General features: G+C 40.2%; 1 protein-coding gene across 1 annotated transcript in view; it reads right to left on the reverse strand.

The window, feature by feature from the left end:
* The window catches only part of PARD3B (par-3 family cell polarity regulator beta), a 417,133-nt gene that overhangs the window by 19,228 nt on the left and 375,252 nt on the right, over positions 1 to 22,653 (reverse strand). Inside the window, exon 23 of the mRNA XM_019474674.1 lies at positions 12,151 to 12,230. Within this exon, the coding sequence (XP_019330219.1) occupies positions 12,151 to 12,230 (80 nt within the window). The remainder of the gene's footprint in view (positions 1 to 12,150; positions 12,231 to 22,653) is intronic.

Raw genomic sequence — 22,653 nt, forward strand, 5'->3', positions numbered from 1 at the left:
CCAGCTATTGTTTTGGGTGGTTGATTTCAGTTCAAGAGCATATCACTATTACCTCTTTAAGAAAGGAAAACAAAGGGAAAAACTGTGACCATACCATGCTTCTAAAAATACATTCTTTTTATACTGAAGACATCTCAGTTCTCAGTAAACAAATACTCCTTTTCTTTAAAGCACAGCATCCCAGATCGAGCCAAAATTCATAACAAAAATGCTAAATGAGGGACCAAAACCTGGTGACACATGGGTATGTACAACAGTACGCTAACACCTAGATCCACGCAAAAAGCCATTCACATGGATTTTCAACTGTGAAATCCTGCTGAGATTGGTTTTGCTTGCCAGATTTTGTCATGAGCTACAACAGACTGCTCTCAAAGTACTTCCCTTCACTTGGAAAACAAAGGCTATTTTTCTTCTTTAAATGAAGAAAAGTGCCCGCTACTCAATATCCAAGGACCCCTGTTGGCTCGGGGTTTTACTTGATAACCTGGGCTGGGTTTTGTTCACACATTTACCTCCCTCTCTCTCCACCCTTGGCTGGAACTGGCTGCCAATTTCCAAGGTGCTGTCTCAGACTAGCTAATGCACAGATCCAATCTCCTTGCTGAATTACATCTGGAGTGGAACAAAAATGGCAGATAATTCACTTTCTATTAAAGTTAACACTCTTCCCCTCTTGCTTCCCACGTATGTTATACAGTGGACGTGTTTGCATGTTCTGCTCTGTTTTTTCAGCTGTTGCAAGTGCATGAGCTATCTATTACTCTGTGCGCAGAGAGAGGACGGTGACTTGAGGAACAGCTTCCAGTTTACACAACTCCTCACCTCATCACTGCTCGAATATTTAAATGAATCTTGTTGGGCAAGAGGCCTGAAGCAGAGAGATTCCTTAGGCGCTCTCTCCCCCCCTCATTGAATGGTTAATCAGAGCAGAATAACTCTTTAATATTTATTCAAACAGCTGTAGGATCCCATCTGCTCACGCAGAACAGAGCGTAGAACTAGTGGAGGCCACACCAATACCAGAGAGAAGCCAGCAGAAGGTATGAGTTCTGTCAATATCTCTATAGCCAGATTAACTTACGTTTGGCAAAGTTTTCGAGTATAGCAAAGACACTACCATTACTGTAAAGACGTGGTTAAGTTTTCAGCATATGCATTATGGTATTTAATGTATTTCCAAAATACAGCTTGCTGAAAGTCTGACTAGTGGCCTATGTACTATTTAACACCAACCACACGCCTACAAAGCTTTGCTGGCGTGCTTCTGGCATACCCACAACATCTTTACCTGTGGTACAGATGCTCAATAGCTTATGCAGGTTTTCCCAAATAAGCATCAACGGAAGAGCAGTATCACTGCATCTTGTGGTTTGTTTATGCCATATTTTAAAGAACTGTTCTAGTAGAAAATTTCATACAGGTGCCAAGTGACAAAATTAGTGCTAATTTACATAACTATTAAATGCTAGAACAATGCAATCTTTTCCAAGCCTGGAGATGATGGTAAAGATTCTTAAGAAAGCAGGAATTTATTTTCTTTAACAGGGTACAACAGGAGTTTTAGCTCCATGCTTGCTCTTAAAGTTACTGCTCCATAACTGCTAGTGATCTGAACGTTTGCAATTCTTCAACAACCTTGAATTACATTCATTTTTAAGTCCTACTTTTACTTCACTTACATCTGTAGTAAGATGGGATGGCGTGGAGAAGAACATAGAGAGCAGGCAAAGATATATGCCTTTTTCCAGGATCTCCAAAATATGGAGAGATTTGGACTGTGAACATTGGTGGGCAGAGTTCCCAGGGAAAAAACAAATATCCTAATCAGAGTTTATCAAAGTACTACCAGACTGACCCAGACAGCAAAGAAATGAAGGAATATGCTGTAACGGTGATCACAATTCAGTCTAAACATACTGCTGACTGCAGTCAGTAGGAACACATCCATGGATTGTAGTGGTTCTGGATCAGGCTCATACTAGCTTCTACAACATTTCTTGCAGAATAAAGTGTTGCTCAACCTGGATCAACATATCCAAAGCATGATTTTCTAAAGTGTCATAGTTGAAGAGCAACATAGAAGCGTTAGGTGAGTATATGGGCAAAGAAAGCTGGACAAAAACCTGTGGAATTTAGAATATTCTCTTGATAACGCGTTTAAGAGACTTCTGTGCAGAGAAATTAAATATGTCACCTACTTATGAAATGGAAGCAGTTTGGCTGCCAATTGTATGAGCTGTGTTGAAACAGCTGCTCTAGCAACTGTTTTTACTATTAAATTTTTCAGTGATTCTCTTAATCCCAAATTAGATACCTCTTTCCTTTAATCACCAGTTTATATGAAAGCTCTCTCCTCATAAGGCAGGGTTTCACCAAGGATAAAAATCACAAACAACTGCAGGTCTGCTTAAAGCACTGCCCTTGTCTTTCTCTATGGCTCTCATCTCCCGCACCCTGTTTCTTATTTCTCAGTGGGTGGCAAGCTGAGCGCTCACGACTCCATCCCCTATGTGTTTGTAAAAGAACCCAGGACTATATTTGAGTTTTTAAGATTTCACAGCCTGTCATTACCTTACAGCATGCAGTAAAGACTGTCCACATACAATTCACTTTCCTACTTTATCATCATAATCTCCTTTCCTCTTTCATAAATGTGTACATAAGAATACCTATAACTGACTGAAATGGCTTGCTATTAGAAGCTTGAAACTTGCCATCGTGACAGTGCAACTTCCTTGTTCTTTTTAACATCTTTCCTGTTTTTTTCTGAACCTGCTTTGCAAAGATTAGATGAAGGTAAGAGAACTGGATGGATTATGGAGAACTAACTGCAGTCTGCCTCTGAATGATGGGTGCCATCTCAAAGCTGCTGTTTGCCTACAGGAACCTAGCTGAGCATTGATAGAACATACAGGAGGTTCATGCACAACACTGTGGGAGCTGCAGGAAGCTCGCTCAAAAAATCCTGATCCAAAGTCCTCAAAAATCATAAGTATTTACACCCGATGCTGTTGGCCTCCTACATTTCTCCTTTTTAGCTGTTTTTAAAGCATGTTCGCTAACAAACATCTTTCAGCCACACCTCCAGACCCATTTATCACGAGAAAGCCAAAGCCAAGAACTGCAGTGGAGTTGTCTTATTTTACAATGAACTTTCTCACAGAAAGAAAAACTTATTTCCTCACTTTTGCAGCCTAGAGTCCACATTTTTTGATCAGTTCTGATTTATAACCCAACATAAGCAGCAACGTTTTTATTCCAAATATCCATACCTATAAAGCAGCCAGCTGAGCTTCCCAGCCTGTTGGTCTCCTGAGCAATTTCAATATCCATCTCAACAATGCAAAGGATGTATTTGCATTTTGTAGCACACATCTCATTCCCCAGGTTTCACTCAGCACGTCACTCTGTTGATGCCTTCTATGGGACATATGCTTTTGTTTTTTAATTTGATCTTCTTTTTAATTTGCATTCACTTATCTTTTTTTCCACAGAACCTTCATCTCAACCTAACCATTTTGTACTGACACTTCTTTCTTTCATTAATATTTTGTTCCCTAACATTTGTTTTGTTCTTGTACTCACTGGAGGCATAGCTAATACAGCTTTCTTTTCTGAGGCAATGTCTCCATGACTTCATTAAATTTTATAACATTAATTCAAGCCCTTTTGTTCAAAGGCAATATTTTCTTCCATCTCCTGTATTTTTAAGCTGAATTTGGTGCTGTTAGTTTGAGTGGGAGGTCCTTATGCCTGATTATACATTAAAATCCATACCAGATCCATGTTTTTTGTAAATGTGACACTTGAAAGTATTTTTATTTACTCCAGCTAGTATCTCCTTGCAAAAAGGTTGGCTGTTTAGTTTCAAAATATTAATTGACTTTTAAACTATTCCATATTGCATTAACTGGCTTTTCGCTATGAGGAGTTGACTGACTTATTAGAAAAATTGACAAAACCCATCCCTGTCTGCCTCCTTCTACACTTCCAAAGTATTCTTCTGGGACATCTGGTTTTTAGTGGTTTTTTCAAGCTATGTTGCAGTTGTTGCAGACATTTTCTTTGCTCAATTTTCTTTAGTTATTCCCATGGAAATTATAGAAGTGGCCTGCCAGCCGCAATCCATGATTTGATGTCATGAACCTTGACCTTTCTGACTTTCGAAAGTATACTTTTTCAGTATTAAGACTTAATTTGGCTTGGATAGAGGCATCCTGGTCATTTAAACTGATATTTCTATTTTATTAGAAAGCTGGCGGTATGTTTTACAACCAAATCTCCTTCCTTTTGGATTCAACTTAGAGATTTCTGTAATTGTGATCCTGTTCACAATTTTCTTTCTTCCTTTCAGCCAAGTCTTAGAGAAAGACACAAGACCATTTTTTGAAATGTCTACAGTACACTTACCCTTTCCTACCTGCTCTGCTTTTAATGCCCAGGACTCTCACTGTAGAAGGTAGACACAGGTTATTTATGAACTCTGCACATTTTTGGGCAAATGTGTTTTGACACCATACACAAGAAAAGCCTTCAGACTTCACATATGACACTGAGGTGGTATTAGTACCATGGCACACTGCAGCAGAGTAACCAAAACTGAGATAAAACAGAACAAGCTGCAACAGAGCACTTCCAGCTTTCTCCTGCACATACACATCGCAAATCTGGTGTCCCGCTTTGGATTTGGACTCTCTCTTTCTTGAAATACAGTGACTTTCCTGACATCTCAGAGGCACTGGGCAGTTTCCACAGCAATCAGTTTTATTACCTTGCAGGGTTAAGTAAAGTTAGCTAAGCAAATCTTAAACTGCTTGATATCAGATTTAAACTAATCTTTTAATGAGCACATCAGCTTGGTTCTCAAGCGTGTGCTCTAGCATGTAAAAATGATCTTTTTTCTTTGCCTGTATTTCATCTTGGCTGGTTTATTGCAATGTATCTTGGAGGTCCTTGAGTAGGACTAGTATTTCCATTAAAACTGATTCTAAATTCATCTGCCAGGACTTAAAACCCAACTAAAACCATACACATATTTCATTTATAATGAGATCACCACATTGGAAGATACAGACAGATGAGATTTTGCTGCATTTTCAATGAAAGTACAGCTGTCAAGATAAAAATCATATTTAAAAAATATTCCTGAGTTACTGATATTACTTTAGATGATTAAAACAGAAGAGAAAGTTAATAATCAAATATACCATAGAATATACTGTTTGAATATTATTTATATTTCACATGACTAGGATGATGAAATTAAGTGGGCCATTCATTTTTGCGCCCTACTTAGTTCTAATGCTATTTAAGACTCCAAATTATCAAATCTTCTTAGTTTTGCAGTTATGTCAGGGAAATATTAAAAAAATATGATTTGCATTGAAAATTAAAAAAGACCACTCAAAATTGGTTCGCAAATCTTTCTCTTGACCCTTTCTCTTAATTTTAATCAATATGAGAAATGGGGGAGATACAGACTTTTTTCAGCTACCCGAAACTACGAAACATTTTCCCATCACCCTGCCCTTCACTGTTTTGCACCACTTTGGAGGGAAAATCTGGGCATTACTAAAAATATTGTGTATTATATTATGCACCAAAAGTTAATAGGTTTGCTTTGTAACTGTATAATATATGTCCAGCAACACGGTTTCACTGACAGACTATGAGTTTGGTGATTCTAGACTGGGTCGGTAAGTTATTTCACTGCCATTAAAGTTTTGGCATCCCCCCCCCGCCATTTATGAAAATATATCTGCAGATGCTCTTTTTAACCAGGTGAACGATGCTCCAATTTAAACAGTGCTACAAGGCAGCAATGGCATTCCCTGCGATACCTGCAGCCTGCATCTGCATTGCCACCCTCTGCCTGCCATAAAGCACAATTTTGGGCTAAAAAAAAGAAAAAAGCAAATTCAGTAGAGTCATGTAACGAAGTCAACTGAAGAGAGGAACAGTGGAAAATTGAGAGGCAGACTGTTACTAAGAAGTGGCTGAGCACCAAGAAGGTCCCTGGAAGATAACTTGGCAGAACAGCAGCAGTACTGTGGGACAGAGCAATGCTGTCACCGTTACTGAGAACGACTGTGCCACCGCATGGCACTTGTCAGTGCAGATGGGTCAACACCAAAAAACAACCAGAACATCACATCCCTCAGCTGATGGCTATAACCACAACTGCACTGCTGGGTCAATGCTGTGTAACATGCTGTCAGATGTCAAGGAGGAATGTAAATGAAGTATACAAAATGAGAAGGGGGACAGATTTTTTTTGCAACATGGGATGGGGTAAGTTAAATCAAAGTGATTTAAAGCAAAAAAATTAATTGTGATTTAAACCAACAAGCAGGGAATTTTGATTTAAATAATTGATTTTAAACCTTGCTTTTTCATTTGTACTCCTTGGTTAGTTAAGTATACAAATGAGAAGGGGGACAGATTTTTTTTGCAACATGGGATGGGGTAAGTTAAATCAAAGTGATTTAAAGCAAAAAAATTAATTGTGATTTAAACCAACAAGCAGGGAATTTTGATTTAAATAATTGATTTTAAACCTTGCTTTTTCATTTGTACTCCTTGGTTAGTTAATTCCCACAGGTTGGGAATGCTCTGACAAGTTGATTTGCAGCTAATTATAGTCTGCACTAAAACTGTGATTTCGTTTTGTTAACCAGGAGGATACACTATATACATATTTAAGTAATGTCAGTATATTAATTTCAGATTCTGCTAGACAATGGTGAATGATGACTCTTATTTAATAGACAATTAACTTTTTCTTGTGATTTGCGTCAAGTCACTTTCTGATGACGTTTTTGGGATTCAATTAAATTGCAGAAATCCTGCATTTTGAAATAAACTTGGTTAGTAAAATAAAGGCAAGAACACTCAAGTGCAAGAAAAAACTAACGAAACTTGCTAAGTAATCCATTCCTTCTGTTTGAGGAACCTTATCTCTTAATGATAAAGGTGTTACAGAAACTTTGCTTTTGATCCAAAGAGTTGGAAATGTTTTTGACTCAAATCTAGAGGCTACCTCATAAATTGACTGCATGGGGACTCCGGCCCCTTGAGTCAATGCTGTTTTCATGCTCTATAGTGTAAGACCTAAGTGCTCAATGTACTTAATTTATTGAAAGGGAGGTTAAAAGATAACATAAATGATCACTGCATAGAAATACTGAAGGGGAGGCATTTTGCAGGCTTCGCTCTTAAAATCTAGCAGAAAAAATATTTACCATAGTATCTAGAAACTAAAATTGGGTAATTTCAGACTTAGGGAAAAAAAAAAGGCATAATCCTTTTCAACAGTAAAATAATTAACCTCTGAAGAATGCAATGAATTCTCCACAACTTGACGTTTTAATTCTAGGTTAGATGCTTTTGTAAATACATTTATGAAAGTAATGCGATGGATCAAAACTGAAATTTAGTTTGATGCAGAAATGTAGAAGGTCTTGGAGGGCTCAGACAAGGTGATCAAAATTGTCCTTTCTGGCTTCATACCTAGAAATGGAGGATGTGCTGTTTTTAGCTACTGCCTTAAGAAACGCAAGTTGCATGGTCAATCTGAAGAGAAGCTTCCAGCATGGCAAGACTCTGTGCAGCCACTGTACTGCAAGGCTAGTTTCCTTAACACATTTGCAAGTTTCCCAGTTTTAAGATGCATGTTACACTCAAGACAGATATTCCTGTGAGCCAATTACCAATTTGCTCAGCGGTCTCCTCCCAGCCACAGCAATACAGCTGAACTCATCCACACAGCCTGAACTCATTTTTCCACACCAGCAGTTATTTTCTAATGCTCTTACTGCTTTTCCAGTCCCACCCCTTTTCTCAACAAAAATGCGTGTTTTTCAATAATATGAGGATTCCAGAGAAAGTCTGGTGTATTAGCTTTCCTTTGGAATCAGCATTTCTTACCAGGAAGATGGCTGAGCTTTCTGATCTACACTCATCATGTCACCAGTGTCGCGTCTCAGTGTCTGACAATCTGCCTTTGGTCACAGCCAGCTTTTCCATCAACACAGAAAAGAACGTGTCCTCGAACACGAGATTTCTCCAAACAAGGCTGCCATTGGCAAGACTGGGGTTTACATTAAGACAGACTTCCATAAAAGCAAGCTCAAAAATAAAACTATGAAGAAACAGAGCAGCTTCAGCTTCATATCTGTTCCATAGCTCCATCAGGAAAATATTCTGGATTACACCAAGAAAACAGGCATTAAAAATAGTTTAAAAAATACAAATGTTTTTCTGGCTCCCACACCCTTGCCCTGCTCCTCTCCACAAAAGAAGAGGCTAAGAGGTATAAGAATCAAGCCATTCTCCTCCTAAGCAGGAGGATTTAACATTGCTTAATACTACTACTCAGCACTACTTAGCCGTAACCCCAGGGCAACACGTAAGTATTGAGTGCAAAGAACTGTATCTCTCTTGCAAAGCCTTCCATTCTGCCTTTCCCACTTTGCTGCTTTTCTGCAGACAGCATAGCACAATGCAGTGTGAGATGAAGACCTGCCACTCTCCTGCCACAGCCACTTATCATCGAATTCAGATGTTTGCCTCTGTAGACATTTCCAAACCAAGTCTACAGACTGGCATTATTTTACCTAGAAACTTAACTACGTAACTCAGCTGGCCACTCATTAAGCCAGTCACATACAAAGCCTTCCCCTAAAGGCTGCTGCCTCCTGTTTTCAGCTTTTAATTAAAAATGTAACCTTACACAGGAACAGATCCTCCACTCAAAAGCAAAAAGGGCATCACTGAGCTCAGTGAGAGTGGGACACTGGATTTGCTGCTGCATCTACTGAAAAGGCAAGCACACTTGACACAGCTGAATTCCTCAAATACAGTTAATACAGACTTAGATCACCTGAATTTGGCCCATAATATCTAGGCTTAAATTAGCAGCTTCAGAGAAAGACAGAAAAATACAAAACAAAAGGGCAAAGCAGCAATGATGTTTCAAAGCTTAGATTTTTACAACCCAGCAGCAGATGTGTTCTGATGCTGCTGGCAATCTGACTTCCCCTTCATGCAGGATGCGTGCCTTTGCATGGGAATGGGTAGTGCCTTAGGGGCACCAGACATTCATAAAGCTGTTTGGCAGGTGATCATTCCTCCTTCTTGCCCAGTGGGGAGGAAAACCAGTGCTCTCTTACTCAATTTGTCCATGCCCACACACATTGGCATGATTCCTGCTGGCTTCCAGGTAAGCAGAACAGTTTCCCTGCGTAGGTCCCAGCTACTCTTGACATGGCACAGATCCCCTCCTCCCCCCTCAGCCAGTGAAACTGGCTGCTGTCCAAGTGCTTTCCTCTCTTTCCTTGTGTTGTGCCACACCAGAGCGGCAGGCAAAGGTCATATCCTCCTGGACTCAACACAATATTGCAATAAGAATCTGTTTCCCAGCATCTACAACCCCCATCTGAAGCCTCTTTAAGCGTCTCTTATTAAACTGGACTTAAATGGCTAAGTATGCAGACAATTATATACCATGTCCATACCAAATGCAGCTCGGTGGTTTGACCAAGGTGAAGACAGGGACAAGACAAGGGCAGGAAACCATAAACTAATACTAGAATGCTGGGGAGAAGAAAGCTGCTCTTTGAGGAAATACTACCTCTGTATTTCTTTCTACCTTCCTATTTCTTTCTCTTATTTTTTTTTAATAATGCTGTCTGTTCCAGTAGTATTCATGGATCCTCCGCTGAAAATAGGTTGGCAAATGGGTGGTTTTTACCTGGATTCCTCTATACTCCTGGGCAGTCAGCCATGAGAACAAAAGAAATCACTCATTTCCATTAGTGGCTGGCAATGAGACTGCATCCCCTTCTTTTGGATTTAGACTTCACTGTAGCAATCTAGTCATTTGTGACTGCCAGGGCTTAATTACTGCAGCAACATGAAAGTGCAAAACTTACAAAACCTAAGTACAAAAGGCAGCAGCCGATTGCTGGACTGCAGGCACACCCAAGGCTGCGCTATCCCAAAGCTCTGCTCCTGCCGGGGTGGAAACCCTGTGGAAACGCAGCAATGGCATGGCCTGTGTGCAGCAGTGCGAGTGTTCGGGTCAGGAAGCACGCACAACCCCGCTGAAGTGCAAGCCCTCTCACTCTCCAGCATAATCTTCTTAGGCACTGAGAGAAATGACACTCTTCACACTGATCTTCAAAAGCTTATTGAATGTTTGGATGACTTCCTCAATGGGGAGTCCCAGCCAGCTAAATACTCAAACCTGACATAAAAGCTGGATAGTCACGTTTCCCGCGAGTTAAATGGAGGTTTTGGGAAGAACACTGTGAGATTCATGATCTGATTCAGACAGACCTACATTTAAAAAAAACCCAACCAAACAACACAAAAACACAGGGTGCAGAGGCGAGCAGTACACACACCTCTGGGACATGCTGAGGATGCAGCGGGTTTGAAAAGGAACGGGATAGAAGTAATATGGAAAACACTGCTGCATAAAGCAAGGGCACGTCTGTATCTGCACTGTCGTGCTCACTTCTGGTCATCCTCGCTTGAAAGGAATACTGGTGAAATAAAAAGAATTCTGGGTGATGGAAGTTGCTTCACTGGGAAATTTCCATTTTATAAAGATTGAAAAAATAAGGTTGATTAGCTTGAGGGGAAAATGAATAAAAAGAGAAATGATACAGGAATACGAAAATTGCTGTAGAGAGTTATACTGGGCACCAATTGCTAATTTATTCTTGTAATTCACAAGAAAGTACTCAACAAAATTGAAGTTTAAAATAGATTAAAAAAGAGTGTGCATAATTAAACTACACCTAACTAACCTGCAAAAATCACTGCTAAAAACATGACAGGAGACATGAGTGTTGGAGGACTATGAAAAAGATGGCTATTTACCCAGGAGAATGAGAATATCCACAATCAGTCAGGAAATACATACAGGACACACTGCTGGAAAGCAGACTTCTGTTAGAAAAGCCAGTTACTGCACAGGATGAATTTCCAAAATGATGGCTGACACAAAGATCGTTTGAAGGCAGTAACTAAACTACAGACACATCCTTTGGTTTAGAAACCACGTACATTAAAAATGCCTACGAACATCCAACAATGTCCTGTGAGACAGCCTTTATATATTGGTTTCCAAAAGTAAGATATTCTTTGTATTTTCATCTGGAATTGGACACAGCATTACATATTTATCAATCAATCTCTCCAATGACACCTTTGAATGTAAATAGCTCAGTGGAAAAAGAAACAGAAGCAAAAAGAAACTATTCACTGATTTCCTAAATGCCAGCACTACTTCACAACGAAGAATCTCTTCTTGCTTGTAAATAGCTATTTTTGCTTTGCTTTTACAAATTATCTTGCTTGTAGGTCCAAGAAGTGGACTGGGCAACCCCTCTAAGGTCTTTCCCAGCCCTCTAATTCTAAAGGGGGAATATTTTTCTATTTTTTGTTTTCCTCCCACTGCTTCCCACTATCTCTTCCAGCATCCTCTTGCTCCACTTTCTGGCTTGCTAAATCTTACACTCTGCTATTAGAACTCCCATAGAAACGGGATTGAAATCTCTGAAATGCTTCTTTTTTGTTATGCCCCACTGGTTTCAGACTAGAATTACTCTTCATTGAGTTGATAAGGATTAAAAATTAAAAAAAGCCCTCAGAGAATTCACTCTCATTTCCACAGCGTTCAGTTAAAGCACAGAGATGCTCTACTGGAATAGGACTGCTAGTCAGACAGCCCTTGCAGCAACAGTGGGACTTCAGTAGCTGTGGCTGCTGTAGTGGAGGCTTTCCACAGCAGTACTCTGTCAATGCCAGCTAGGATTATATCACTATAAACTCGGTCATTTATGCTCTGCTACAAACTGTTATAACTCTTGCAGAGCCAGCTTCCTCAATGTCATGTTCTCTACCTGTGGATCATGACTTTTGCTGACATGTTCAATGAAAGACTTTTTTTTATAAATTCAAAAGTCCAAATTAATAGTACAGTTATAAAGATGTCACTAAATCAGCAGCAAAAGGTGACAAGGCAAAACTGCAAAATAATCTCTCATGCGGGAGCTGGACATCAGCTGTGGGCTGATTTCCCTACCCATCGGAGGGAGGGTGAATCAGAGTGTGTGTGTATGAGGCTTGGTGCTGTACCTGGGTAAGGATGCATACTGCCTTTCCATCCCCTCGAAGTGGAGATTGTATGAGCTCCCATCTGGACCTTTTCCAGGCACCTGTGGAGAGAAGAGTAATTAGAGATGAAGATCAATTATGCAGCCCAGCTACTAACAATGCATCTCAAAACGATAAGCAGAGAACACATGATGCTGCAACATGCCAAAATGAACAAAAGAAAGGCAGGGGCTCAAAGAAGCTCCAAATCCCGTAAATAATCTTATCACTCCTAACAAGAACGGCTTCCGTATCAAAGAACTGTTTGAAACAGGTACAATCTTCAGAGCCTTTTCCTCATCTGTGTGCTAGCCAGGATACTCTCTCTCCTTCCCTGGCTGGCCTTCCTCCTAGAATTCAGTAACGTGAGGATGTAATCTAATTAAGCACAGCCTTTCTGATTCCAGTGGCATAACTACTTGAGTCAAAGCTAGCATCTTAGTACCAAGTTTGCTGTTTTTTCTCCACTTGTGTGTTTTGCTCAAGTATAAAACGTGATATAAACAGGCTTTGCTTTCATTCTTAACACAAATCCAGAAACTTTCCCTAACACCACTGCAAAGCTAAGTATCCAGCTGAGAGTTAAGTGCATTTATCATGCTCCGGTGCCATTTCAAAAGTGAAGCATTAGTGCACTCAGTCAAAATGCCAGCTTGCTACTTGGTTTGTTTTCAAGATGGCAACCGGAGTTGGCTAGAGAGCGCAGTTCTATCAGGAAGGCTCCAACTGGGGTACAAAACGGTGAACTTCAATGCTTTTAGCACACAGGAGCTCTCCCAATTTCACTCACTCAATGCCTGCTGATGGCCCAAAGTGTTAAGAGCCTTGTTAAAATGGAGCTATTAGTCTTTTCCTCCATAAATGCAGGAGGCTCTGACTGCCTTCAGTGTTTCCTACATTAGTATGTATTCCTATTCTGGTGCTGCTAGAATCAGCAGTTTTATAAAGCAATATACTAAGAGGCCATTTAAAATCCCTTTCCCCTTTTACAGATTAATAGCAGAAAGGAAGATTTAATGCCTTTTCAAACATTTTTAACAATTCATTAAAAAGAAAAGAATAAATCATACCAAGCTTTCGGCAAATGCCTGATTATAAAAAGAGAAAACAAACAAAAATTAACACGTTTTTCACATTCTACAGGTTAGAGTACATTTCTGTCAGTCCTGTAATTTATGCACCATACACCATTTTCACTGAAGGGATGTATAAGCTTCTACAATGGGAAAGGTTGTGCACTCAGGTGTAATAAGTCTTATCTACCTTTACATAGCAGTTCTGTGTACAGTCTCTTGTGGACCCATTATATAAGCCAAGTCCAATGCAAAGAGAGGCACAATCCCTTGGAGCTATTAGGCAAGCTTAGGAATTATTCTAGACAAATACCGTTATGCAACTTGCCAGTCAATGAACATCCAAGATACTCGTAAGTGAAAAAAATTATTCAGCACAGGCCTCTTGCTAACTCCCCTTTATCTGACTCAAAACAGAAAGGAGTCCTCACGGAACTGATGGCTGCAAGAAATAACCACCTCTGATTTGAAATGACCCATGCTTTAGCAGTGCCTGACTTTGGACGAGCAAATAATAACAATAATTGCCCTACATTTCAAAAAGAGGGCAGTAGGCTAAATGGATCATTCATTCATTTTTTCCACCAGAAAAAGTGACATGTGGAGAGAATTTATAAAGATAGAGTCACTTAGGCAGAGAGTCACAGCCACTTTGGCTGTTCCTACCCTGCTAATTTGATCAGGTTGATAATTTCCCTTAATTCACCAGGTATGCCAGTGAGAGAAGACCCTCCAGATTTCTACTGTTTTATGAAGAAGAATAAGGGGAAAAGAAACGAATGTATAATTTGGTTTGTTCAGCACAAAAGCCACGTAGTATACAGTCTACCTGCGTGGCTGTAGATAGGCTATTAATTATGTGCAGTGGCAAGATGTTTATGAGCTAAGGGATGCGCCTGGTAACTCTGTGCATTCACAACCCTGTGTAAGTTTCCTGGTGATCACTCTCACACCTAGCAGGAGTAACAGCAGCCAGTCAATGTGCAATAACACAAACAGATTCAGAATGGAGCCCGCATCGAGCAGCAATCGCAAAACTTATACCAGTCACCATAAAGTAAAAAATATTTACATCGCAAGGCCTTTTTGCAGCCTGAAAACACCCCTTTTCCTATGGTTTCCTACAGACCAAATAGAAGGCGATACCCCCCGTCAGGTCTGTTTGTATATATGATTTGAGAGACAGTTGCCATAGAAACACCCTGGCGGTGGATACACAATTTTGCTAATTTGGATCCATCGAGCGGCTGAGTCTCCACACCCTATATAAAACCCCCGACGCATTGGAAAAGCAAGCTCTGGCTCTGCACGGCTAATTAAAGACTCAGCCATTTCTTCTCCTTTCCCTTCTCCATCTGTCCACGCAACAGTAAAAACGTATCATCACTCAGACACCAGCAAAATGGTGCCCGGAATAAAATACTACCCTGACGAAGAGAGAAACTGCGAAAATGGAAACACCTCCCTCATAAAAGTTATTTATGTTTCAGAGAGAGTCAAAGCAAAAGGTTCCTTGCTGTCTTTTACAACAAACTAAGCTAAAAATTGGTGTGAAAGGTACTAATTAACAAGATCAAAATATTCCAGCTTCTCCTCCTTCCCGAAGCAGGACGTATGCAGCTGGCCCTCAGTACAGGTGCAGGGGTTTTAACCGCATAGTTAATAATCACAAAATATTTAGGTGAGCAAACAATAACCTTGATAAAAATGATTAAATCCTGGAAGTCCTATCAAAGCCAAATGGACGCTGACCACGAGGTGACCAGCGAGGCACGGGAGCTGACAGAGATGCATTACTGAGCTGAGTCTGTATCGGAGGCGGCTGGATGAGCTTTTGAGACCAACACCCCAATCAGTGAAGAGAGAACACGACAGCAGATGAAATACATGTTTCACAAATGTATGGTAATGAACAACAGAAAGAATGATCCAAAACACGCTCCTGTATTTTTAGGGTTTAAATTAACGACATCAACTTAAATAAGAGCCATCATTATGAAGAGATCATCTCTTAGTCTAGAGCAGCCTCAACTAACAAGCAAAACATGAATATGCAAAAATAATGGGGTAGAGATAAACACAGAAACAGCCATCATCCCATCAGTGCAATTAAAAGAGCAGCACGCTTAAACTGAGGAAAGGAAATGCTATCTTTATCAAAAAACAACAACAAACAATTCATGAAACTTAACTGTTGCGAAGTATCGGTATGGCCAAGCCCTTTGTAGAATGGAAAATTAATAAACTGGATACGCATATGAATCAAAACAACTAGCATCAGGTTAGCAGAAGACAGTAAAGCCTTTGACAGGGTGAAGAGAGGTAAAGCCTCAACGAGTCAGCCATTCCCTGAAAGGGAGAGCAGGCAGAAACCTCTGTACCAGCAGGTTATTCTCCCTTTAGGAATCCCGATGAATTCTCTGAAGCATGTAGCAGTGGCCACACTTGGAGACAAGGCACCAGACAAATGGGCAAGACATCGCATCCATGTAACTCAATGCCTTCATGGTCAAGACTTTCTGTGTGCCAGAAAGGCATTTTTTTCTACATAGCTAGTAACATTTTTGTTGTTCAAGTCCCTTTTTTTTTTTTAAACCAATAATTTCCATTAGCAAACAAGATTTCTGCGATAGAAATATGTCACTTCAGAAAAAAACCTATGACACCTCTGCATCTTTTATTAAACCCCTGCCAGTCCCCAGCGGCAGAACCAGGCTGGGGGATGCGCAGACTGGAGTCTGGTGTGGGCACTGCATGCTGCTTTCCTTTCTCTAGGTCCACAGCCCTCAGCAGGGGACCAACCCGACGGGCCAAAAGGCAGAGAAGAATGAGCGCAGGCTGAGGCTCCACTCACTCCACAAAAGTGGAATCCACATTTATTTCAAGACAGAAAACTATAGAAAGATTCATAGTTTCACGTTTCACATACAGATCCAAAACAGACAGAAAGGGTAAGCAACTGTAAAGAAAAAGAGAAAACAAAAGCTGTGCAGGTGTCAGTGCAAGCTATGTCCCTGGCAAATACAGTAACTGCAGGGCACTTCGAGGAGTTTTCCAATACATGGAAGTGATAAGCTAGCAGCAAATATCTCTAACCTGCCAATTCTCCCTAGGAGAACTTCCCAGGAAAAAAATAAAAAAGGTGATGTGAACGCACACATGTAGATCAAGCCAGAAACAAGTATCTTAGAGCATACAAATATCTGCAAATACATTATAAGGCATAAGTAGAGTATACCTGCAGGCAGGTATCTTGAAATAAGTCTAGGATTTGCCTACAGGAAAATTCTGGGGCTGCAGAAGAACAATTCTTTAAGAGCAGAGAAAGGATTTACTTCATCCTGAAGTTTGAGACTACCTTGAAAACTGTGCAGAAAAGTGCAAGAGGCCGTGTTTTTTCCCAGGAGACACTGCATTTCATTCCTCCTCCTCACCTGCCTTACACTGCCTTCCTCCTGGAGCATTTGTTAAAGGCTAAAAGACTAGCTGCTAGCAGGAAAGCCTCTCTTGCCCCTTTCATATGGATCAAGGTGTTTGGAGTTGGACACCCGTTGCGGTATGAACAATAACAACTATATCGATCTTTTTTAAAGTTTAAGCTTCATGAAGCCAGAATCAACATTTTCTTGTGCATTCACACACAGCTCAAGGTGAGAGCTACCACTGCAAATGGAAGCCAGCAGCAACTCCTTGCCACCAACAGTGGAGACACATTCAGCAGGACAGTGTGTTTTCTCCTGGGGCTCTACCTCCTCTCACAAATTCCCACCTGAGCTACCCGAGCTCCCTGCTCCAGGTCCGTCCCAAGTGAAGTCGACAGGCTTAAGACCCAAGACCTTGGATACTGCTCATACGGAAAAGAACGATGCAGAGCCATTTTCAGGGTTGCTGTCTCAGAAAGCTGCAGTCACCGTTCCCTCTCCTGCAGGTATTTTATTTAGAGCTGCATATAGAAAACTTTGATCATCTTTGCTGAGATCAGTTTGTTAAAAAATTTGTTTAAAGCTTCTTAACTAGCTATAGAAAAACCACAGCTCAGTCTCAGAAGTTTCACACTCTTAAAAAGGAATAATACACAGTGGGTGTTGCATTCAGGCTTACTCATTTTTCACTTATACGCTAAACATCTTCTTTGTCCTTTTAATTTTTTCTTTTTAACCCTTTGTTTTCCCCACTTCTGAACAATAAGCCTCCTCCAAACATTTCAATTATCATTAAGATCAGAAAAAAACCAAGGAGTGTGTGCTGCCCACTAGATAAGTAGCAATAGCATAACTTCATCAAGGCTGATGTGATTTTAGCTACATGTTTGTGAACCCAGTGCAAAGCATTGCTGACTTCACTTGAGTCATGCCTGACTTACTTAAAATTATGGGAGATCAGGAAGAGCTTATGAAGATAGGAGTCCTGGGAGTCCTAGCTTTTTCACTTATTCACTGTGTACGCTCAGGAAAGTCACTCGAGCTTGTGCATTGTGGTTTTCTCCCCATAAAAAATGGCGTGATACTACCATTGTATTTTATATGACTGACATGCACTAAAAGACAGGAGCCGTCCCAGGAAGGCTGCAGAGTGAGGCATGTGCTCTGCCATCACCCAAGTGCTTTGAAAACGCCACCCAGTTCTGCTTTTTGCCTGGAAGTCTGTGTATAAACATGGCACATAGTATTGTTGCGTTGCTTAGTACATTTTTCAATAGTCTTGTGATCATCTGTTAAAGGACTTGATTCAGATGCTGGTTTGACCTCTGTTCTCAAAGCTCTTCTTTTGTCTGTGAGCGTTTCTAATCACATGGGTTGAGATTCAGCATGCCAAAAAGAGCGGTGGTATAACGGAATTTGCCCTTTAACCTTCAGGTCTCCCCTCTGCTGAGACACAGTTGGTTTTTGTTTTCAATTAAGTGAAAACTGAAGAAAAACTGAGAGAGGTAAAAGTGGATTTGTTCCACACCCCGGTCTCAATGTTTCATACACAGGTGAAGCACCAAAATTTACCCATTTTATTTTTTGCATTTCAACAGTCTGCCTGGTTCTAGGGACTGCAAGTGAAATTTAAGAGCACGATTTGACTCACACTTTCTTTAGCTGTTAAAACAGAGGCGGGTTACATAAGGCAGTGAACTGGATGTTCGACGTGAAATGGAGGAAGTTGATTGAAGGGGTCTTCTTAATTCCTTACTGCTGTGATATCCTAATTATCCCACCCTCCAAGACCTCCAGCATTTCCACAGAAAATGTGTTTTCCTCCATCCAGCTTTTTTATGTTTTACATCAAAAGGTAAAAATTAAAAATTCTACCACTGTCCACGATTCAATAGAATTTTCCTGATGTTTTCCTTACATACACAAAGAAGGATGTATTTTGCTTTCCTGGTTTTGCAATGAAAGTTGAAACAGTGATTTTGCGTTATTATAACACTCATCATTTCTCTCTCTAATTTGGATGGTTTTTAATAAAGCTCCATTGATTCCACTGAAAGAAATCCCTCCTGGCAAAAGCAGAACACACACGCTGATTGCTAAATATGCAGCAATTATCATATTCAGCAGTGCACTTTAATATCTTATTTATAGATGTATCTATCTATAATTTGCTTTAATTAAGTTGCATTGATTTTAATGACAGAAGCAGTCCTCAAAGAAGAGTCTAATGTTATATGAGCCCATTGGTACTGCTTTACCATTGTTTGGATATAAGACAGCACCTTTAATACTTCTTTTTGATATTCTTAGTGGTGCTTTTCTTCGCTAAGCGGCTGCAATGGCAAACCAAGATGATGTTCCACGGGAACTCTCAAAACCACCTCCACCACTGGAGGGAGAGCACTTTCAACTTCCCTGTTACAAACTTGCTTGTAGGACGGTTTTCAAGATAAGGAAGGAAGCAGTATCTTCCCAGCAGGTCCTCGGAAACCTTGCGTTTCTGTTCCTGCTCCATTTTACAGATACCTTGGGAGTGTAATTGTTAGAGGTTCTCCAATCATGGTCTTATGCCTTCAAAATTTGTTTTGGGTAGTCTGGCAACTGATTTACACTTTTTTATTTTCTTGTCAACAGAAAATACAGGGTAAATAATTTGGGAATGTGAATCAACAGATGGCTATAGGTGCCTGTTCACAGCCCAATCACCAAGTCATGATCTCGTAGACTCTTAAAAGTTTCTGTTTTCTGTTTTTGTGTGCTTCTTTTTGTTCAGCACACGCTCACTTTTAAGGATTTTATACTAGTCTGGTTTTGAGATTATTCCAAAGAACACTTGATGCTATTAGAACTGTGACTAAGTTTGTCAAAAAACATCTTGAAGAGCTAAAGGAAGGTATCGCTGCACTCCTAGTAGAGTCTCACAGCCTTGGTTTCTGCTGGGTGCTACCACATACCTTGGCCCTGATTCAGGAAAGCATACTAAGTACTGATGAGGGTGGTTTGTTTTAATTTCAATAGTATTTGATTCCTCTTGGAGGCATTCCCAAAGCTGACATACACCTGCATCTCTCAGTGGCTGTATCTCCTTTTTGGGTGAAAATACACAGGAAAAACATTTATATCTCTGTATCCTGAACACGTCTTCCCACATTTGAACGCAGCATTCTAGTGATGATGTTCTCGGCATCTCCATCTCTGAAATAACCCCATAAGATATTACTGGTTCACATTAATTGAGGATCTATCTCAGAGACTATTGAGGTAGCTTTATAACATTACTTATGCAGATCTTAATGTATCATTCACTGTTAGTATTTTTTTTTTAAAGTGAAAAATAAGTGCTGGCTTTTTAAATCACCACCTTTTGGAATATATCAGCACTAATTTTATAAGAATTGTTCATGTTAAAATGCAAGGGCATGATCTCAAAGGAAAAGTGCCAAAGTAGCTATGCAAGTACATTTTCAGTTTCTGGTCATCATTTTTCATTCACTGATTATTGCTTAAGTGTTGATTAATAGTTATGTTCATGCTGCTAGAATGCATTTCCCTTGGGTGAGAAAAACATCCTTATCTAAAGGAAAAAAGAGATAGTAATCAAACCATCCTTCCTCTTCCCTGTAAGAAACACAGACGCACACTCCAGAGTCACTGATGATCTTGGTTTTGCTGGTGAGTAGTTTTGAAAATTTTCACTTAGAAAATCAGCTGTATGCAATCAGAACACTACTTGGTCGGTCAGATTGCTAGGCAATTAAATGCTCCCCTTCTGCCTCTCTCTCTATACACGTATATACACATATGTACACATATATACATGCACACACACAAAGGTACATACTTACAGTCATTGTCCCTTCTCCCTATGCAATGAACACCAGGAACACTGATGACAGCAGTGATCCATGCTGGAATTAAGCAGGGCTGATTATCTCAGGATTTATTTTTCCTCCTCAGTAATGCCCTACCTCTTGTTCAAGGAGGTGAAATGAACGGTTTAGATTTAGAGAGAGCGGAAAATTCTCTATAAAGGCAATAGACTGAGGGAAATACAAACACAGATGGGAACTTTAAAAGGGAAACAGGCTGTTCCCATAACAGTTTAAAAACATGGCAATTGCCTTAGCTTAGTAGAAAACAAGCTCTCAGCATTTGCTGTAACTTGCAACACTAAGTAGAGAGAAAATAGCAAAGATGGAGGTGAAGCCAAAACTGCAAAGTGTTTTTGCACAGCCCCACAAAGATAATATTCCGCTTTCTGAACCCTAGCTCCGCGATCCCCCGATCCCTGGTGCTGGAGGACTATGGTTTCTTGTGACCATGCAAAATGAGATCATTTCCTGGCCTGTGTCCGTCTCTGTGGGTGGCTTCTTTTTCCATTAGTCGTATAATATGTTTTGGTTAATTCTACCTCTTAATTGTCTTTAATGAGCACCAGATTTGTGACACCCTCACTTGCAAACCTGTTCTCAGAGTAGAGGCAGAGGCCCTTGAGCTGAGAGCAAAACTTAAAAGCAGCAAAACAAAAAAACCTCAGCACCCATCAGCACTGATTCTTTCCAACTACAAGGGGGCATTTCAATTGCTCTTCCACTGAACCAGGCCAATGTAATTAATCTCTTCCCAGCCACTGGAGAGAATAACTTAACTTGTCACTGAGATACACTTGTGATGCAATATACAGCATACATAGTACATACTGTAGTTGTTCTACAATACTGTGCACAATTCCTTCCCCCCAGTGAAACCAGTCCTCTGCCTCAGCCTGTTTGAAAGTAAGCTGCTTCTTGTTCCTCCCAGTCTTGCATTCTTTGCTTCTCTTCTCACTGTAATTAGTTTACAAGACTACTTATCCAGATGATTACTGCTTTTAAATGACAGTCGTCTTTTCTTTTACTCCAGTTCATTGTTGTGTATCATTTTGTCTTGCTATCTGAATACCCAGTTCTCTAAAGCATTTTCTCATTATGTTATCTCCTGATATAAGGCATTTTGAAATACTTCATGAGAGACACTGTATGAAGTAAATTGAATTGAATTTTCTCTCAAAGTCAGGGGCTTTCAGCATCTTTCTCTAGCTAAGTCAGCAGAATTCTTGGCACCAATGCCAGGGTGTAATGGCCACGCTTTGCAGCCCAGCTATGAGCTTGTGTTCTTTTTAGGGAAAATGAAATGATGGTGTCAGTACCTGGAAAGCAAACAGGGGACAGATCAATATTTCTATTTCTGATGAGGATGGCAAAACAAAAATGTTTGGCGTATTTTCGAGGTTTTTAATGCACACATTGAGATAATGCTACTTGGCCGTATCTACCTACATCTGGTGTTGGTGCTGAATGTGTACGTGGGGGGTATATGCATGTGTATATCAGGGAAGGAAAGAGGGAAGGAAGAGGGAAATAGCAGGGCACGGAACTAAATTGTAGAGCAAGTAGTGGAAATAGTGAAAAGCTTCCTGCGGGCAGGCGGCTTCACAGGGAAGAGTGAGCCTTTCATTGTCTATAAAATCATGCCTTGCTGGAGGTCCTCAAGAGTAGAAGGGGTAGCGCCTAGAGGCAGTAAATCTCTCACTGTTGTATTATTACATTCTAAACACTTAGCTACTGTACAAACCAGCACACTGCTTCAAGAGAAGAAAAGGAGGAAGAAGGGGGAAAATGAACAAAGAGAAGAAGAGAAAGATAGCAATAAAATTGGGAAACAACCCCCTGCCACAGCTCTCCCCAAGAATACTTCACATCAAAGAAAAACAGCAAAGAGTAAATCGTCACGGAGTTAAAAGTTAACCTCAACTCTTTCCATTGTGATTTGACACCACTCTGGAACAGTGCTCCTAGAATTTGAGTGGTTACTCTGTAGCACAGGGTATTAAATCCACCTTAATCCTGTTAAACATAGATGCCACTAAAGAGAGGTGCTCTCTCAATGGCATCATGACAAAAGCTCTCCACACTGCAAATTTAAAAAAAAAAAAAAAAAAAAAAAAAAAA

Source organism: Aptenodytes forsteri, unplaced genomic scaffold, assembly GCF_000699145.1.
Source record: "Aptenodytes forsteri isolate BGI_AS27 unplaced genomic scaffold, ASM69914v1 Scaffold442, whole genome shotgun sequence".
NCBI classification, from domain to species: domain Eukaryota; kingdom Metazoa; phylum Chordata; class Aves; order Sphenisciformes; family Spheniscidae; genus Aptenodytes; species Aptenodytes forsteri.